General features: G+C 41.7%; 1 protein-coding gene across 1 annotated transcript; it reads right to left on the reverse strand.

The window, feature by feature from the left end:
* Nucleotides 1-5,011: 5,011 nt before the first annotated feature.
* Nucleotides 5,012-20,958, reverse strand: CTHRC1 (collagen triple helix repeat containing 1). The gene is made up of 4 exons (XM_006897155.1): nt 20,812-20,958; nt 15,399-15,620; nt 11,382-11,598; nt 5,012-5,154 (listed from the first exon to the last, which is right to left on the reverse strand). Exons 1-4 carry the CDS (start codon nt 20,956-20,958, stop codon nt 5,012-5,014), a joined length of 729 nt encoding a protein of 242 aa, XP_006897217.1.
* Nucleotides 20,959-21,224: the final 266 nt, after the last annotated feature.

Here is a 21,224-nt window from a genome sequence, read left to right on the forward strand (position 1 = left end):
TATGATACAGATCTGAGTATATGCCACTTTCTCAGCAATTGCCATGGTGTTGGTGAACTCAGTTTCTATGGAAAAGGCAATGTAAATTGTAGTCTAATAGTTTCTAAATGTTTTTAGTGTTACTGAAAAATGATGCTTACTGCCTATGAAAATGAAAATGAGTAACTCAAAAGTATCAATAAAGAAGACTTGGAACAAGAAACCAAAAATCTGCTTGTAGAAGAAAGACTAACAAAAGTTAAAGGATTTTAAAGTTTTCCCTAGTGTATCTTTTGAGATGAAATGTTACAGAATTTTGTTTAGTATTAAAATTCAGTTTATGTTAATTGTGAATTAGACTTGTTCTAGTCAAAGCTAGAAAATGGTGTAACCAGTTCACAGCATGTCAAGAGCAAAAGCACAAAGTGTATTAGTTAAGTGATTCAATTCCTTCTTTTCCACCCAGCTTGTAACTGATTTAGAAATAAAAAGGTAAATAAAGCGTGAAACATTACCTTTATTAGTTATAAAACATCTCAACATCAGGAAAACAAAGATTCTTACCACTGGTAGCGTCACAATAGGTGGAGAGATTGAGAGACTGTTAACAGCTTCATCTTGTTTGGATCCACAGTTAACACCCTTGGTACCAGCAATTAGGAAATAAGGAGATGCATTGCACTGGGAAAATGTGTAGTTAGGGATCTTTCCAAATTATTGAGGAGTAATGATGTTAGTCTGCAGACTAAGGTGCATCTGATTTATTCTTTCCAGTTACTAGCTATGCACCTGAGAGCTGGATAGTGAATGAGGATGACAGGAAAAGAATTGTTGCCTTTGAGCTGTGGTGTTGGAGAAGAGCACCAAACATCCCATGGATAGCTAAGAGAACAAACAGATATGTCTTGGAGAGGGTGCAGTTGGAGTGCTCCTTGGAGGCAGGAATGATGAGGCTTTGGCTCACATACTTTGGACATGTTGCCAGAAGCTGCCATTCCTTGAAAAGGACAAGATGTAGGGAAGGGTGGAGTGTCATCAAAAGAGAGAAAGACCCTCAACCAGGTGGCTTGATACAGTTACTGTTGCAGTGGGTTCTTGTGTGTCAGAAACTGTGAGGATGGTGCAGGATAAGGCAGGGTTCAGATCTTTTGTTCATAGAGTTACTATGAGTCATGTTTGACTTGACAGCATCTAACAACAACAACAATGAGTGATAAAACCAAAACTGAGGAAGGATGCTTATATCTGTGTCCAAGTGGGCTTCCTAACACCAGATTCCAGAATCATACTGACATACCCATCCATACAGAGACAACATGACAAAAATGGTTTAACAAACCACTCCTGTAACGTGGGAAGAAGAGGGCAGAATGCATGCTTTCTGCAAGCAAGCTGTTTCCAAGCGTGAGGAGAGGACCAGAAGGTTCTACTTTTCATCACTTTCTAAACCCATCAGTCAAGTATCTGGGACCAATCAGGAGACAAAAACCACACAGTAATTTAGGAGAGTAATGTAAATAGGAGAACTCTAAATTATACCCTAATCTGAGGGAGAAAACCCGAAGTAAAGTAGACAAATTGAAAAAGCCACTCCTTATGGCTGGTTTCCACACACAGTTGGAGAAGATGCTGCAAACCACTGGATGCTGGAATTGGATGCTGGAACTGATTAACAATCTTCTAATAAACAAGAATAGATCCTTGGGGGGCACAGTCAAGCCAAGACTGGTATGAACATTTGCAGAAGGAAATGGGGCTTTCTGTAAGAACAAAGCCTACAGCAGGACTTTCCCACATAGGGAACGTAGAGGCTTGAGAACCACTTATCAGAGGACAGGCAAGCCAGTTGGTGGACACACAGATGGAAACAATACTGCTGCAAACACAAGGCCAGGAGTTGGTGGTCCATCAGTCAAGAGGGCTGCAGCAAGGAAGTCACTGGGCATGAGCCAAAGGGTCATGCCCGATAGTTGAGAAACTTTATTCTGGGTATGATCCTGGAAAGAGCATCACTAGATGTCTACACACACCCTGCATGTAAAATAAATACAGGCAACATGCGAATGGCTAAGTCTGACATCTATAAGCCACAGAGGAGAACTGTCCCCATCAACAACATCAAGAGTACAAAACTAATTCCTGTAAGGTCAGACATAGTCTTCCACACTTCTACACCTACTCTTAATTCCAACACCAAGCCTACTCCCCTACTAGGTCTAAAATATGTTGCAGTGACGACACAGACATCACAGAACCATACCCAGTTAGGTGGTTTATTAGGGAAGTTTACAGGCAATCATTTAGGTTGGCAGCAGATACAATCCCTCAGTCCATACAGCTTCTTAAGCATGATTATGGGTCTTTGACCTTCAGACTCATGACTTAGGTCCATGTTACAAAGTTCTCTTAGTCCTTCCAGTTAGGTGTCCTCCTTCAATCCTCTAGCAAGCTTGAGTGAAGGCCTCCGGCTCAGGTTCCATGGGGCAGCAGTCCCAAGTCAGCTGTTTCATGTCTGTCTCTGATTCTCTGCTGAGGGCGCTGTTGTGAAGATCTAGGTCTGACTGGCATGGGAATCTCTGACCCAAAGGATGTGTGCTGTTCCCTCTTGCTTGCTGGCATTAAAAGTCCCAATTTCTGTTGCTGAAACAACTTGATTTAAACCTAGTGGGATAGTGAGACTAGCTAATCCTCTGTGGACAGACAAACTCACCCTATTTATATGATCCTGCCTAGCCACTGGCAAAGACAAAGTAAAAAAGCCATTTTGAACAATAAACTCAAAAGTTTATTGACACCACACTGTAGCAGGAACAAGAAAATGCAAAATCCGGTACACTAAAACCGGGAAGAAAAGCCTCCTTCCTCACCAGTGTTTCTCGATCAATAGTTTAACATCAGACTCATTTTAAAGGAGAAATGCTTGAAGAGCCCCCAGTCCACTGTCAGAGCAGGGACTGAAGAGTAACTTTGGAGCTGGGAACTGGCTCAGTCCACTTTATGGCTACTTAGCTTCCATATTCACCCTTCTACCCACATGGCCTTGTGTGTTAGGTGTTGGGCTACTAACTGAAAAGTTAGCAGTTCAAATCTACCAGCTGCTGTATGGAAGAAAGATGAACTATCTCCTCTTGTAAACATTTACAGCCTTGAAAATCCAATAGAGGGTCACTGGGAGTCAGAGTGACCCAGTAAGTTTGGATACACGGCCAGAGAGGCACCACTTTTACATTAGCACAACTCTCGGCAGATTACACTACCATTGTTATGTGCTGTCAAGCTGAAACTCCAGCAGGTTTTCAGAGGCAGTAAATCATACAGGAAGAGACTGCTCTTTCTCACAGGGAGCAGCTGGTGGATTTGAACAGCCTCCCTTTCTATTGGCTGCACAACTCCTTACAGCTAAGCCACTCGAGTGCCCCACACCACCAGAGTGCCCTCCATTCATATTTGCACTTTTGATTCTAGCCCAGAACTAGATTTCCTTAACTTCATCAGTCTTACACTGTGCTTCCCTCATGAATTTTTTCTGAACATTCCAGACAGAAATATTGATTTCTCCTTTCATTGAACTAAACCATCTTCTCAACGATTTTTAAGACAATAAAAACACTGCTTTTATTAGCTGCAATTGAGTCAGCTTCCAACTTATTGTGACCCATGAATTAGAAAATAGAACTGCTCTATAGGACTTTGTTGGCTGTAATCTTCACAGAGTTCACCAGGCATTTTTCCTGAGATTCCAGTGGAGTTTTTGAACTGTCAACCTTAAGGTTAACAGCCTTCTGAAAACTACTTGTGCCATCCAGGCTTCTAGCAACACATTAATCTTTGATTTATTGATAATTTGTATGTAGATGGTCTTTCCTACCACGTGATAAGCAGTCTGAGAGTTATTATTGTTAGGAGCCTTCGAGTTGAGTATGACCCTTTAGCAACAATGTGAGAGTAGAGTCGCATATTTTTTTCTTTTGTTAAAGTTCCCACAGTGCTAGTCTATTTCCTAACACATGAATAACCTTTCTGTGTCCCCCATAATATTGACTGCTTGTACTGCCATGGATTAAATTGTTCCCTCTCTCCCCAAAATATATGTATGTACTGGTATAATATGGAAACTATGATCCTCTAAGAGCTGATAAACCAAATCGTTGGATGATTAAAGGTGCAACACAATACCCTCTAATCTCTTCACAGCTCAGATCCAATGTAACGGTGTGTGGTCTCCAGCACACTCTCTCTCTCAAAAGATAAAAGGGAAGCAAGCAAGTGAGAAAGGGGGCCTCAGAGCCCCCCAGAAAGAAACTCCAGGTGTGGAGGGCATTCATCAGGTCTTAGGTACCTGCACTAGAAAACTCACTGGCACTGGGCCTACAGATGCTGAAGGAAATGAGGACCTTCTTCCTCCCCAAAAGAGAGGTGGTTGGGGAGGGATGCCCCTAGAGCTGATACCCTGAACTAGACTTCAGCTTCCTAAACTAGATGATAAATCTATGTGTTAAAGCCCTCCACTTGTATCCTTGTTAAAGCAGCACTAGATAACAATAAGAACTATACATGTACCAAAAATGCACAATGGTTGAGTGAGAACAAAATTGAGCATATATGAAACTTTTCAGATATAAAGTACTAAAACCTTATTTTAATGGCAATAAATGTCAAGAAATTAAAGATGTTTGAAACAAGTTTTATTTAACAGATATAAAACAATTTTGAACATTTACAACTTATACAAAGACAGGTAGCTTTAATATTTTTTAAAATCCTATACTAAGAGAGTGGCAAACTAAATGGTAGGTTCAGGGAATGAGAATACGGAGGAGGTATTCTAATCAACCATAACATCTTGAAATTTTTGATTGAAGTAAAATGAGACAAAAGTTGAAGAGTGTGAAACCACTTTGGCCTGTAAACATGTTTAACTTCATTTATCATTTAGCTGCATACATAAAAAGTGATATAAAATGTCATTTAAAAAAGTCAACCCAAAGTATAATAAAATGGGGGGGTGGGTAGGGAATGAAACGTAAAGAATTTATTTTGGCAGTTCTTCGATAATAATACGAGACACTGAATTCCATCCAGTAGAGGCATCTCCTTTTGGGTAATCGGAACATGTACCAACCCAAATAGCAACATCCACTAATCCAGCACCAATGCCTTCGCAAAGTCCTTCCACTGCAAAACAAAGAGGAAGGTTATATCTTCCTTTAGAATGAAAAGCAAAACCTTAATTCATTTAGTTAGAGTACATGTTCTTTTAACATACAGCTATTTAAAAATTCTAATCCTAGATAAGGATACATTTTCTCTTCCTTAGCTGGTACATAAATATTTTAAAGGTATCTTGTTGTGTAATGTCCAGTAAAAAACGACCCATAGCTCCAGTGGGTTTTCAGAGGCAGTTAATTGCATGGGAGGAGAATGCCCATCTTTCTCCCACAGAGCTGCTGGTGGCCTCGAACAACCTGACTTCAGGATTGCAGTGCAGCTTCTTGCTACAAGGTCACCAGAGGTCATTTTAAAGGTACGTTGTTGTTGTTATGTGCCATCAAGTCACCTGCAACTCACAGCAACCCTATGTACAACAGGCCTAAACCCTCCTCTATCCTGTGCCAATCTTATTGTCTCTGATAAACCTACCCCATTACCCCAGTCACTGAATTAATCCATCTCATCAAGTGTCTTCCTCTCTTGCACTGTCCCTCCACCCTCCCAAGCGTGACGTTCTTCTCTAAGGACTGGTCCCGCCTTGCAACACGTCTAAAGTATGTTAGAAGAAGCTTCAGAATCTGCCTCCAAGGAGCAGCCTGCTCTGACCCTCTCTAGGATAAACTTGTTTGTTCTCCTAGCAGTCCATTCAATATTCTTCTCCAGCACCACAGCTTAAAGGCATCAATTCTCCTTCTATCATCCCTAGTCACTGTCCAGCTTTCCGATGCATAGACCATGGCCTAGATCAGGTGTACCTTAGTCTCCAGACTGACACTGTTGCTCTTCTGTACCTTGTAGAAGTCTCTGACAGCAGACTTTCCCAATGCGATTCATCTTTTTGTTTCCTGGCTGCTGGTACCAAGAGTGTTGATTGTAGAACTAATAAGCTTAACAAGCAGCTTGCTTCCAGATTTCAATCATAAAAATAGAATTTAATTAAAGAGGAACAATGTCCCCCCAAGCAAGTCATTTGAATAAATCAAGTCAAAGGAAGCCGACACTTTTTAATACTATTATTTGACTTGCAAATCATTTTCAAATAAAGTCCTGTGCAGCATTTGCACAGCTCATCTTTTTCAAGTAAAAGAAAAGGCTTTTAGAATAATAAAAGAAATCCTAGCATAATCAATACAGAAGTCCTTCAATCTAAGAATCAAATTTTACTCAGCATCTCCTCGCAGTAAAACAAAACATAGATTGTCCTTACTCTGTATTCTATGGATTGTAAGTGTATTTCACATACTAACCTAATTTAAGGACGCTCTGGAGATTTAGTTAGGAGAGCATTTTGCCTGGTTCGAATCTACCAGCAACTCTGTGGGAGAACAATGTTCAATCTCGCCCCATGGAAGTTTTAGCCTCAGGAAATCAATGCAGAGCTAACCATGAGTCATTTCCAACTCACCATCCATGAGTTTAAGAATTTCTTGAGTAACACACAACTTGCATGCCAATTTTCAAGGTGATTCCCCCATGTTAAAAACCAAGTTTTCCCCAGCAGTCTTTTGAACAGGCAAAAAAGACAGGGTATCTTTGGTGTCTTTCCAAAGGGTGGGGATGAAAGAGAGGGGTGAGAAGAAACTGTAAGTTGACAAATTCTTGAAGCAAAGGTATCTGACAGAAAAGGCGTGTAGCTGATGACCTTATGTGACTGCTGAGATTTGCTGCGTGGTGATTAGGACATTCCAGCTGAGCCCTGGGGATGTGGAGCTGAAGCAATCAGCTTTGGTCAGCGGTTCAGGACAGTCCCTCAGAATCCAGAAGCCAGCCTAGGTTCCAATTCAAGCTCTTTGCAAAGTTTAGATAGCTAAACAGTGGGCCCACAACCCCATTTAATCTGGTATTCTCAGGCCATGTCAGGTAAAACTGTCCAGAAAGAAATATTTTCCAAAAAAATTCTTGATGTCTGTGATTCAGAAACTTGTTCTTTCACCCTACAGTTATGCCCCTCCCCCCCAGTTTTGTTTTGTTTTTCTCAAACTGTAACCTGAGTGACTGTTTACAAAGCAAGCAGATTCTCCACCCAACCACACACGTTGCTTTGTGACATTAATGATACTACCCATGTTGCCACTACCCCCTTCCCACTTCCTCCCCGCAATAATTAATTTTCATTAATCTTTCTATCCTACCTCTTCCTGCCTTCTAAGCTTTATCTTTGGGCAGATGCTGCCTTTTGACCTTATATCAAAGTGGTTATTCTAAAGTGTCAGTGCTTCTCTGGTGTTCTGAAAAGACTTGTTGCCACTGAGTTGACTGTCACTCATAGAAACCCTCCTTGGAGATTGAAAGGGAAATTATCAAATTTATTTGTAAAGACAAGAGACCCTGAATAAGCAAAACACGTCTGAGAAACAAAAATGAGGTTGGAGGCATAGCACTTCCTGACCTCAAAACCTACACAGCAGTGGTAACCAAAATAGCATGGTACTGGTACAATGACAAGGCACATAGACCAATGGACAGAATTGAAAACCCAGAAATAGACCCAGCTATCTATGGTCAACTGATATCAGACAAGGAAATCAAAACTATCAAATGGGGAAATAATAACCTCTTCAACTAATGGTGCTGGCAAAACTGGACTTCCACCAGCAGAAATCTGAAACAGGATCCACATCTCACACCATACACAAAAATCAATTCAAAATGGATCAGAAACCTTCGAGTAAAGCCCAAAACCATAATATTCATAAGAGACAAACTGTGATGAAGCTTAGAAGTGCTAGTCCAAGGTATAAAGACACTGTAAAATACCACCAGAAATGCACAATCTAAAGAGAATAAAATTGATACATGGACCTTCTAAAGATTAAATCTCATCAAAAACTTGTGCACATCAAAAACTTTTTCCAATATGGTGAAAATAAAACCTACAGAATGGGAACAAACATTTGGTAATACCATCTCAGACAAGAGTCTTTTAACAGAAGTTTACAGAATACTCCTGAGCCTCCACAAGAAAAAGACTGATAACCCAATTACAAAATGGGCAAAAGACATCGAAATAATTTTTACAGATGAAAACGTTGGAAAGGCAAACAGACACATGAAGAAATGCTCCAAATCACTGGCAATAAGAGAGATGCAAATCAAAACCACAATGAGGTACCCTATTACTCCAGTGACAGTGGCAAAGTTTAATAGGACAGCTAGTAATAGATGTTAGAGAGAATGTGGCAAGAAAGGAGATCTTGTACATTGTTGGTGGGATTGTAAAATGGTGCAACCATTCTGGAAGGCAGTTTGGCACTTCCTCAAAAAAGCTGAACATAAAAATTCCATATGACCCAGCTATTACACTACTTGGAATATACCCTGAGAATAAGAGAACTGAGGCACAAACTGAGATTTGTAAACCAATGTTCATAGCACCATTATTCACCTTCACAAGAACATGGAAACAGCCCAAATGTCCAACCACAAACGAATAGATTGAGAAACTATGGTACATTCACACAATGGAATACTATGAGTAATAAGTTTGTAAATTATTACCTAACTTGGGAGGGACTGGAGAGCATTATGCTGAGTGAGCTAATTTAGAACCACAAGGATAAATATCGTATAAGACCATTATTGTAGAATGAGTATAAGAATCCAGGAGAGATGGGAAAGGGTGGAAGCAGAGGGATGTGGATGTGCAGGGGGAAGAGGGGATTAATCATTGGTTTGTAAAATTCGATGGGTGGGAGGTGAGGGAAATTGAAAGAATTTGTTTGAATTTGTATTAGAATTTTGTAAATAAACTAGTGAAAAAAGAAAATAAAATACATTAGATGTACTAACCAAAAGAAATGAAAAACAATGAACTCGCAACAACACACAATATGAAAGAGCCTGGAGGACATTATGCTGCGTGAAATATTGCAGTTACAAAAGGACAAACACTGCATAACATTATTGCTATAAAGTAGGACTGACATAGGAGGTTAGGGGGAACAGGAAAAGAGTGAAAAGATAATGAACACGGCATTAGAACAGATGAGGGGAAGAACTGTCCAAAAGGAATATATGAATGATTTTTTTTTAAAAATGAATGAATATTTTAAAAAATAAAAGTGATCTAGAATGGGGGGAGGAAGGAGGAGGGGGAAATGAGCAAAAAAAGAATGAATGAAAATCCAAATTTTCTGTAAAATTTCATTAAAAATACGATAAAACAAAATTGTTAAAAATTAAAAAAAAGAAAGAAACCATCCTTGGGACTTTTGATGCTGTACATCTTTTCTTTTTTAAATAATTTTTTTAAAATTTTAATTGTCATTTTAACAATAGGAGGAGACTGTGTGCATCCATCTCCCATGGAGATGCTGGTAGATTTGAACTGCTGGTGGATTTGAACGGCTGGAGATGTGAGGCCTTCTGATTAATAGTGCAACAAGCTACAGACTATACCACCAGAGCTCTGATCTGTGTACCCAGCAGTCAAAACTGACCCAGAGCTGCCCCTCTGGCAGGTTTTCAGAAACAGTTAATCCAGTGGGAGGAGATGCCCATAAAGACCTCACAGTTTGACTGAAAACTGTGTTACTAAGGGTATTATTTTGTTCCAGGTGATAAAGGGTCATAGTCTCAGGGGTCCCACCAACCTCTATGGGATCAGTAAGACTGGCTTTCTTTTTTTTTTTTTAAATCTTTCTAAGTCTGTCCAGATACATTTCTTGTAGGATCTTCTGTGATCACTTTTAGAGTATCATCACTCTCCAGCCTTTTGACTCAGGAGGAAGTCAGACAAGCTCAGGTCTAGTATCAACTTTACACAAGAGAGATAAGTGATCTCTTTGATGGTCTTTGACCAATGAAATGACATTTGTTGAATGAATGATGTAGTGCTGAATCACATCAGGTAATGTTGACTGGTAGTGTCACTGTGCAGCATATTAAGCACCTAAAATACAGCAGAGGTTCTCAGGCTGTTTGTCTCCTAGACTCATACCAAACACATTGAGATGTTCTTCAAAGTCAGGCAGCTAGGGTTTTAAGTCATTCTCTGTGGTGCTAACAATAAATTCACCTCTTTTTCCTTCTCTCAAGAAAGAATATTAGTGTGGAAGGGCTACCATGGTAACCTGTAATCCATTTTAATACAAAACCAATTATTAATAAATTACTTATGCCTCTCCACCCAACCGATCTCATTGAATTTCCACAGCATGGCTAGGAAACGCTATGCTAAATCATTAATTAAGTGTATGTATGCATATGACACATGTTCCTGGTCCTAAGGGCTTATGAGGCAAGACATTAACACACACCTTAAAGTGAACATAGCAGAAGATCAGATGCTTATATAAAGTACTAGTTAAGCGGGTATCACTTTCTAATCAAGTTTGATAGTTTGTGTTTAGGTCTTTCAGAGACCGTTTCTCAGAGGGAAAGCATGTCTTCTTTTTCAGTGTGTACAGTTGTTGGTGTGTGCTGGCAACTCAAAATCAACTCATCGCTGACCCTCTAACAGGTTTCCAGAGGCAGTAAATCACACAGGAGGAGATGGCCCACCCTTCTCCCATGGAGCCCCTGGTGGCTTTGAACCACGTGCCTCAGCTTCTTACCACTAGGCCACCAGAGCTCCTGCAGCATAGCTAAGGAAATAATATGAAAACTTTTAAATTTTATCAAAAAGAGGGTTTGGGAGACAAAAGAACAGGGTTCTTTCACACTCTGTTTTCTGAATGTGGACTCTGCTTCCCTGGGTTGTTGTTAAGTGTGCTAGGTGGTGGTGGTGGTGGTGTTGCTACAGTGTAAGCCTTGAGGGCCAGGAAAGGGTGTCATGGCACCACCTCAATTTTGGTTCAAACTCACCAAGACCCTCTGCCAGTGAGCAGGTTCTGGCCCACAGTGACACCACAGAACAGGGTAGAATTGACCCACAAGGTTTCCTGTGCTGTAATCTTTCTGGACACAGACTGCCTTCTCTTTGTCTGTCAGAGTGGCCAAGGTGTTGAATGCTGACCTTTCCTGGGTAAGGCTCTATTCTCCAAGGCCCTCTTTACGCGAACAACTGTGGCTGTTCAATGTTCCTAGGAGCATGCGGAGACAGAGCAGAATGGTCTAGAAAAACCGAGTTTTCTAGGCTGTCCTCTTTAGGAAAGCAGTTTGCCAGGTGGTTTCTCCTACAGTCACTGGGTCACAGAGCCAACCTTTCAGGAATCTCTAAAGAGCAGAAGTAGTATCAGTTTTCTACCTACCAGAAGAGGTACGATGAATATTAATTGTTGAATTCAGTTCCGGGCTTCCTTGGTCCAAATAAATGATGGCTTCAATGGGAAGAGGTCCTGAACACTCGGCTCCATTGAAGGTGAAGTACCAGCGCTGGCAGCACGCGTTCCTGCATTTTAGCCGAAGCGAGCCACTAAATAAAACTCTGAGAGCACTGTTCGAGCGCATCTTTGTAAACGTGCATTCCTATCACAAGCACAGAAATGGGCTTTAATTAGCATTTTTGTGTTAGTGGATTAAAATTACACTTTCCAATTGTATTGTGAATTTTATTTAACAATTCATTTTCCACGCCATCTTGAACCCTTTCACCACCTGCAGGACATATAACACCCTCTCAGTACTTGGTTTTCGCAATTACTTGCTCTGAATCAGGGAGCTGGATGATGAATAAGGATGATAGAAGGAAAATTGACACCTTTGTGTTGTGGTGCTGGGGTAAAGTATTGAACATGCCACGGATTGCCAAAAGAACCAACTGATCTGTCCTGGAGAGGGTGAAATCAAGCTGCTCCTTGGATGCAAGGATTTTGAAGCTCCATCTCACATACTTTGGGTATGTGGCCAGGAGGGACCAGTCCTTTAAGAAGGAACTCATGCTCAGAAGAGTGGAGAGACAGCGTGGGAGAGGAAGACCCTGGTGAGATGGATGGAGATAATAACTGGGATAATAGGTGTGTCAGAGACAGTGAGACTGGCTCAGGGTAGGGCAGGGTTCAGGACCATTCTTCATAGGGTCACTGTAAATCATAATCGATGGAAAATAATGACAACACATTTTTTTTTCCCTCTTAAGTTTTTTGAAGCAGTTGTCAGGAGTGGTCCTGTTATAATGAAATGAGCACATATAGAAAGTTACTGTTTTTTCATGGTATTGAAAGAGGCAATGCATTCTGGAGATATAACTTTGCAAAGCTTATCTCTTTTGGCTTATCTGCTGGGAGATAAACCTTGTAATCCTATGTCCAGGCTCCAGTTGTGAGATGTGGAAGCACCTTTCTCACGATAAATCCTTGGTTGTGCCAAGGCCACATTTTCAGGAACTTTATTCACCAAGTTCAGATGTTGTAATCTGTCTATAAGAAGTTGCTCTGATAATGCAAGAGTGACATCTCTCTGGTGGCTCACCCACCAGTGTCTCTAAGGAAGGAAGGGTGCTTTCTTCCCCTGCTGTTTACAGCTTCCTGAAGGGTCAGTTCCAAGAGAGCACTAAGTTTTTTCAGTAAATTGTATTCATCAATTAAGAGATTGAGAAGGTAGGACAGAGTCTAAAGGGACATATATGCCTCACTAATTAATTCTATTCCTTACATAGAGTGGAACAACTGAGTCCCACATAATCCTACTCAGAGTCTGGAGGGGCGTATTTGTCTCACTTAATAAATACCCAAATCCTTGTTTCATAACAAGTGTTCAGAAATACTCTTTGGATCAGCATGCTTTCTGTTAATGAAAGACATGGCAAATAACAAAGTGGAAAAGAAATGGGTCATTAAAGGGTCCAAAGGTTTAACCTTCACAGAGATGTTTTGTGCAAGGCAGGTAAGAGACTATGGAATAGGAATTCAAGAAAATCAGATTATGGGTTTTCACCTTTCAATTTTACTTCAGCATCTTGTCATTGAGTACTGAGTCAGAAATGACTCATGGTTGACCCTTCAGTAGGTTTTTCAGAGGCAGTAAATCACACAGGAGGAGACTGTTCATCTTTCTCTCAGAGAGCAGCCGGTGGATTTGAACTGTGTGCCTATGGATCTGCAGCACAGCTCCCTAACAGCATCTTAGACCAACCAATTTCTATTTATTTTCATTAAAAAAATATTTGCAGAACCCCAACTACTAAAATACAGACTCCCTATCCTCAGAGAGGGAACATTCTAGATCAGTGGTGTCTGTATCCATTTGCTTTGACGTGTTTCTTTTTGAGGAATCCCTGGGTGGTACAAATGGTTAAGGTGATGGACTGAAAGCTAACCAAAAGGTTCGCTTCTACCCAGAGGGGCTCCCCAATCAAGGCTGGACCGTCCAACAATAACCTGAGTGGCTGGATTGTTAATAAAAATGTACTGCCAGGCAGCCTACTCTGAGCAAGCTTCTCCCCAAAAGGTTTCAGTATCATTTCAGAGAATGTAATGCATCCCACATGATCCATTTAATTTCCATGAAAACTGAGTCATTCGAAAACCCCATGGAGCACAGTTCCGGCCTGACAAGCATGGGGACACCATGACTTGGAATCAACTCAACAGCAACTGGTTGTTGGATTTTTTTGTTTTGAGCAACAGAAACATTTATTATGCAATCCCAGAGGAACATGGTTCAAATCCACCAGATGCTCTGCCGGAGAAGGAGGTGCAATATCCTCCTGTACCAGTCAGATCTGATTTGACGGTACACGCACACAAAAAGAATAATAATAAAAAATTTAAAAAAAGAAACATTTATTAGGAAGCAAAACTTAGGTGAGGGTCAGGGACTCTTAGCCAATTTTGTTTACGTTCTTTACCTATAGATATAATCATAAGGCCCAGGTTTTTCTCTAATTGGTATGTGCAAAAGTCCTCTGTCTATTGGTTCATGGCCCCATTGTCTTTTACTTGATAAAAGCTCCCATTTACATTCTGACTTGGAAACATATTAATAATTCAGAGTCCATAAGGATAGATTTTAGAAAGAACTCAGCGATTTATGAGCAACTACAAATAACTTGTCAAATAAGCAGTCATAAATGTCAGATGTTCAAATAACAAGGCAAGCTTTTAATAAAATACTTTCTTAGAAATCTTATGTGAGCATAAAAAAAGGTCACAGTCACCAAAATGATCAAATCAACACAAGAAATTCTCACACTCTTTTATATAGAGTATAAAGACCTACTTGATTTAACACACTCAGATGTGGGACAGATAAACATGTCACATCTTGGAATCTTGTTGTGCACCATTGATTGAGAAGCTACTATGGCTGATCTTTCAGAGGCAGTCAATCAAAGGGGACGAGATCTCTCGTCTTTCTGTTGCAGACCAGCTGGTGGTTTTGAACCTCATGCCTTCGAGTTGGGAGCATGGTTCCTTACCACTGGCCACCAGAGGTTCCTTCTCAAAACATTAATTTTATAAAAAAAGAGAATCTCTTCTCTTTTGCTTAGGAGCCATACTAGCTGAGACAGTGAAGGAAAGCATTGTAGACATAGAAGTGCGAACAGCATTAGTCAACAAGGGAAGAAAGAGGTTTATAAATACTGTCAACCTCATCTCTATCCCATCCCAGCAGTCTTGGCAGTTAGTCACATGTGAACTGAACACTAATCCAAGTGACTATATCATTAATCAAAATCCCTAGGCAGGCTGCTCTGAATAAGTTTTCCCCCTAAAAGTTGCAGAAGAATTTCAAATGGTCAATGCAATGTATCCCATCTGGTCTATTTAACTTCTCTCAAGCTCAGCATTTTAAATTTAGGTCTTTGAACTGGAACCAGAGCACATACTTTCCACTTCCAAGTAATCCCTGTATGTGGAGATTTCTTCCCCTAATTGTGTCAGGGACCATAAATCAAGTTTATAAATTTAAATTTTGCAGTAAAATGAAAATTAGTTTTAATTTCATTTAAATTAAATGTCACAGTAGGTCAAGACTGGAAAGTTGTTCACTGTTCAACATAAACACCTGTGCTCCCACTTCGGGTTGATTTTTCTTTTTAAAGAGTAAGTTTTAATATACAATATAGTAGAACGTATTTAATGGTCTTAGAAATACTCTTAGGAAATTTGGGAATGCTACCAATTTTCCAAATTGATTTAAGACTTTCACTTTACCTAGGTTTTATTTTATTTATTAAACGTCCTTTGGTAGGGAGGGAACCTCTAAGCAAACCAATAAAATCTCACCCCTAAGCAAACCAATAAAATCTCACCTAAACATTAATAATCAAATATGAAAATCCAAGTATTGTTTCAACTTTAAAAGAAAAATCAGATTTTACTTACTGCAATTTTTCCAAGATCTATGCCATAATTCAGTGAATTCCAAGAACACTGCTTGTAGTTGGGTGTCCAGGACTCCTCAAAGGTCTCCCTCAGGCATTCTCCCTTTTCCCCTTTGAGTCCATCTCGTCCAGGAATCCCAGGAGTGCCAGGAATGCCATTGGCCCCCGGGTTCCCATCTCGCCCAGGCACCCCTGCAGGTCCTTGCAAGCACATTCCATTATACTACAAGGAGAGAAGAAAGGGGATATCACCACTTCATAAAGAGCTAAAGAGCAGCTCTGATTGTTGTTTTGTTATTGTGTGTTATTGAGAACCAACCCATGGCTAACCCTCCAGCAGGTTTTCAGAAGCCTATCCTTCTCCTGCAGAGCAGCTAGTGGATTCAAACCATGTGCCTTTGGAATTGCAGTGTAGCTTCTTACCACTAGGCCAATTCTAATCTGACTGGAACTACATTTCTTTTGAGCCCTGGGGATAAAGCATCCTTTCTTCTCACTTGCCCATGTTATTCCATATGAGTTATCACAGATAATTCATTTCCAAAGTATAGTTAAAATACTATAGGATTCTTTTCTACTTTTTTAAATTTCACAACTTTACATACGTGTGAGTGTGCGCCCCCTCCTCCTATCCCTCGCCCCGCCACATATGTGGTCTTGCAAATCAACAGTTGTAGGACCAATATAAGAGACTGCTTTCCACACTGTGGAAAAGATTGGTGGAGAGAGGGTGAGAAAAGACTGTGGCAAGGTATAACCTGAGGAACCCTGGAGATGGAACCACAATTAAAGGTTTTGCTTGCTGGATAACTGAAGGAAAAGCTGACTTGTAACTTCTCTGAGATGAAGTTTGCTGGATTATTGAGAAAACCAGAGGTGCCTTTGTGCTGCAGAACTGAACCTGAACTTTTACAAATTGCATCTTATTAATCTGGCTGGGACAACTGTATTAAACCTGGACTTGCATTGTGTGATGTTCTTTGCCTTCCTCACTCCCCAACCTATTCCCCTAATAAATTCCACATTGCATTGTCTCCTTTTACAAAGCTATACCCTAAACCCTATGGATGTGTTATCAGGAGGAAACAGTCCCTGAAGAGGAGCATTATACTTGGGTAAGTAGAAAGGGTCAACAAAAAAGAGGGAAGACTTCCAAGAAGATGTACTGACATAGTAGCTGCAATAATGGGTGCAAACAGAGCAATGATTGTGAGGACGCACAGGACTGGCACAGAATTTCATTCTGTTAAACACTGAGTTGCTGCAAGTAGGCATTCCCTTTATAGAATCTAACAACAACAATAGTCTTTATGAGAAAATACTGCCATATCTTTTCCCTTTGGAGTTAATGGTGGGGTTCAATCTGCAAAGCTTTCAAATTTAACAACATGCATCATATGGATATGCATATCCTCACCTAACTGTCTCAATTTTTATATGGAGAACATGTGACCAGGATATGTCCTCTCTGTATTCCCTGAGGTCAAGTAAATTACCTGGTATGGGTAGTTGTTGTTCTGTAATAGAGTAGTGCCTTGTGAACAGAAAATGGAACATGGGGCACAGGGCCACGAGTGTCTCTCTGAGAGGGCCAGAGGGAGTGAGACTAGTACAGATCCTCATCGCCCTAGAGCAGAAAACAGATAAAGAGCCTGTAGCCCAGTCCAATGGTGCCTCCAGAGCCACACAAGTGGCAATAATTCGTTGTTGACTCACAGACTTTATTCACAGTTGTGGTACCAAGTAAGAGGCTTATTAGGAAACTAAGTTGGAGAGTGGGGAAGGCAAAGAATACCACCTAGTGAAAAATCTAGTGTTAGTTCAGTAATCCCAAGCCAGATTAATAGCAAATCACAATTCCTTAACTAGTAAAAGTTCTGGTTGCAGTTTGTAGGGGAGGCAAAGAATATTAACTAATGAAAATCTAAGTTTTGTCCTAGCAGTCCCAAGCCACAATTCCTCAATTAGTTCAGGCTCTGGTTTCAGTTCAACAATCAAATGCAAATCATCCAGCAAGGTTTGCCTCCTTAGTTATCTGTCAAGCACAGCAAAACCTGTAACTGTGGCCTTTATGTCAGGGCTCCTCTGGTACACCCTAACACAGTTATACACATTGCCACAACAATGCCACAGTCTCTCCACCACCATCACCAAGGTCTTGCCCTCACTAGTGTCTTGCTCACTGCAAGTCAAACTCCTCTATGTGGGAAGCACTCTTTCTTTTATCCTAGCCACACAGCTATTGATGATCTGCAAAACCATGAGTCTGTAGTTAAGGCAGCTGGAGATCAGAGGGATCTAAGGTAATGGCTTAAAAGAGCCAACTTTAGGCTAACACCACACGTGGCAATAAAATATCAGAAATATATAACCGGAAAAAGAAAAAAACCAAACACAACAAGCCCCCCAAACTTAGATAACTTAAATGCTAGAACTCTGGTTATAGGGGGAGTGGGACTGTGTACAGGTTACAAGTATAGATGTTGGAGCTAGATCTGAGAGAAGAAAGGGTTAAAATATGAAGACAAAAAAATCTATTACCTTCCCCTTAGTGCTTGCTTCCTATCATCCAGATCATGGTGGCCTTAAAAATTCCACATATTGTTTTCAAGACTGTAGACAATCCACATAAAGGACACATGGTAACTGTCCATGTGGTCCTGGGAATGTACTGTAGTCAGAATTTGCAGGTTGCTCTTGTAACCTAGAGAATGTCTTTAAGTCATTCTGAGAATAATTGTGTGTGTATGGAATCTGATTTGTGGTATAAATAATTCTGAAATTTGGCCAATGCAAGTAGCCACTTGGAGTGCTGTGCTACTTAGACTCCCTTTGCTGCATCTTTGCAAAATAAGTCCTTTCCCTTTCATAAACCTAGCTAGGTGTTTTTATTGCACTAAACCAAGGCTCTCTCTGAGTAACAGATTATATATTCCTGTTACTTATTAGCCTTGAGAGATAAGGCAAGTGTCCTGAGTTGAACAATTTCCTCTCAAAACATGTATCAACTTGGCTGGGCTATGATTTTCGGTGGTTTGGCAGTTAGGTGAGGACACTATCATCCTCCACTATATGATTTAATTATTTTCCACTTGTGATAGGTTGTAAATAATGGCTTCTATGTATTAATGATGGACTTCTGGTGGCCTAGTGACAAGGAGTTCCAACATGACAACACACAATGACAACAACATACATGTTGAGTGGGAAGGGAGAAACACAAGCGTCCTTTGGTATTATTCCACCCCCATCGCCCACCCATTATTATTTCCCTGGACTAAGATGTTGCACAAGCTGTTTTCTTTTCCTCTGTATCAGAAGCAGTATTGTCCTCAAGGGGCAGGTAATGTCTGTTACCACTGGGAGGGAGTAGGGAGGATGCTGCTGGCACTTTGTGTCTGGAAGCCAGAGATGATGCTAAGCATCCAGCATCCTACACACAGGACGGTCCTCCACAGCAAAGAATTGTCCCAAACTTCAATAATAACAAAGTTTAGAAATAATGACATTTTAATCCACCTTCTTATTCGAAAGATGCATTTGAATGAAACACTATGGCTTTTTATTGATTTGGTTCCACGGGCATTCTGCCTTCTTTAAAATGCAAATCCAGCATGTGCTGCGTATCCAGTGACAAGAAATGTCTAGGATCAACAAAAACACCAATAGAAGGGCATAGTCTACACCTATGTCTGTTCAGCACTGTTCTTTGCCACCAGGGGGCAGAGCTTGCTGAAATCGTGAAAGGAGGGCTTTGAAAGATCCTGTACAAAGAAGTTGCTTCATAAGATCTGTTGAAACCTACTTACAAACTACCGGGGGCTTTTCCTTTCAGCAAGACCAAATCCAACATCCAGGGTTTACCTGCACCTGGCTACACACTAAGATTCTTCAAATGGGGCTAAAGTTGTGGGAAATATCGTGCTGAAACTCCATAAAGGGAAAAAATGCTAGCTTTATGGGCAAAAGGACTACGGTGTCTACTCTAAGCAGAGATTCATGAAACACAACCTGCATATGAACCACACTCACTTAGTATAGCTTTCCATGATGTCAACACTGAAAATAGAACTGCAGCCCTAAATACATAGTCTGCTTTTATAGAGCCAAATTACATAGCACATCACCAAAAAGTGCTACATGAACTAGAAGGAATGTTTTTCAAGTGCTTCTGAAAGTAGCACAGGGCTTCCAGGGAGCTTGGTTTATTAGTTCAGTGCAGAATGGCTGCTGCAGAGTTTTTTTGTAAAAATCAAAACTTTTTTACAAATGAAAAAGGCCCCTCTGTCTAACTGCAGCAATGCCTGAGTGATGTGCAGAGAAGACTGGTAGAAGAATTGAACTGCAACATGTTCTAAGGAGCGAGGTAGCTGGGGAGGCATGACTCTTAGTGTCACTGTCCTTTCACCGGTCTGGTTTGAAAGCATCACTTTTCCTCACTTCTCTGCCCAGGTTTGGAGGGAAAGAGCTATCAACAAACAGATCTTATAGATTGTTGTTGTTACATACTGGAGAATCTGAACTCATAGCTGACCCTCCAGCGGGTATTCAGAGGCTGTAAGTCTTGTGGGAGGAGACTGCCCATCTTTCTCCCTCACAGCAACTAGTGGCTCCTACGCTTTTAATCTTGGAGTTGGCAGTGCAAACCCCTTTCACATAGATCAGCCCTGTAGGAAGCACTTGGGCTCTTTCTTCTTCTGGAAATTGTCTTCTCTTTTAAACCCACAAGTGGCCACAAAAGCAAGGTTTGGAAGGACCAGCTCTCTGGGCTCAACAGAACCAAAGAAAAAGGTCCTTAGAGAGTTAATGTGAGGACCCTTCAATTCTCCTCCCAGCCTCAAACCCTCTGAACCCTCCCTGCCCCAGCTGTGGTTGCCCAGCTAAGTAAATTGCATCCTCCCCAGGACGATGACCCAACATGACTCATAGATTTCAAGTTACAAAGATCTGGACAGCTGCTTTGGGAAGGTTCTCATTTCTTTCTGCGGTTGGATGTGGCCACCGCCTCCAACAAAGGACACGTAGCATGCTCTTGGCTCAGGGCATGGAAGGAGGTGAGGGTCTCTAAGAGTCCAGGCCTAGGTTCTAACCTACCTAAGCTCATCATTCTATTCTTATTCCAGTCCCAACATTCTCCATTTTCCCTGGAGTCTCTCTGAGACTCCCTGTACTTCGGGGTGTCCCCTGGACTCATGTCCTAGCCCTGCTCCTGTCGGCCCTGTTATTTCAGTTCCCCCTCGGGGTTGCAGGATTCCACCACACACACAGACGGTCCTTCTCACACGCAGACTCAGGCAAGCAGGACACACGGGCGCACACATGACTCCCACACAACTGGACAGAGAACCCCTCCCCAAAGGCTGGACAGATGCAGCCCCGCTGCTCCCAGCGCAGCGCGCCTCCTCCGCACTCACCAGGTCCACCACCTCCCTCTGCCGGATCTGCGCCTTCTTGACCTTGGGGGGCTCAGGGCTGCCCGACGGCGTCGGCAGCAGCGGCAGAAGCAGAAACAGCAGGAGGCTCAGAGGCACCGGGGAGGCGGCGGCGCGCGGGGGGCGCATGGCGCACGGCGCCCGGGATGCGCAGAGAGGAGCCCGAGGACCTGGACGAACAGGAGGAGAAGGAGGCGGACGTGGGCAGCCTGAGACCCTGCCGAGCTCCGCTTCCGCCCCTGGCTGTATGAATACGCCTTTCACCCGCCCCTCCCTCTCCCGACTACCCCCTCCCCCGTCGCCCCTGGACACCGACTTTCCATCCCGTAATAAGCCGGAGCCCCCTCCCGAGGCTCGTGCAGGGCGGGCCGAGGGCCGGGTCCTCCCCTCCCGTG

The sequence above is a fragment of the Elephantulus edwardii genome, unplaced genomic scaffold (assembly GCF_000299155.1).
Source record: "Elephantulus edwardii isolate Elephantulus edwardi_28Jun2011 unplaced genomic scaffold, EleEdw1.0 scaffold00202, whole genome shotgun sequence".
Taxonomy (NCBI): Eukaryota; Metazoa; Chordata; class Mammalia; order Macroscelidea; family Macroscelididae; genus Elephantulus; species Elephantulus edwardii.

Bases quoted from the DNA above. Each gene is read 5' to 3' on its own strand.
- CTHRC1 (XM_006897155.1), bottom strand. From the start codon at position 20,958: ATGCGCCCCCCGCGCGCCGCCGCCTCCCCGGTGCCTCTGAGCCTCCTG. The intron at 15,621-20,811 runs GTGAGTGCGGAG...CTCTCCTTGTAG, and splicing joins AGAGGGAGGTGGTGGACCTG to TATAATGGAATGTGCTTGCA. The intron at 5,155-11,381 runs GTAGGTAGAAAA...TTTGTTTTGCAG, and splicing joins TATTCATCGTACCTCTTCTG to TGGAAGGACTTTGCGAAGGC.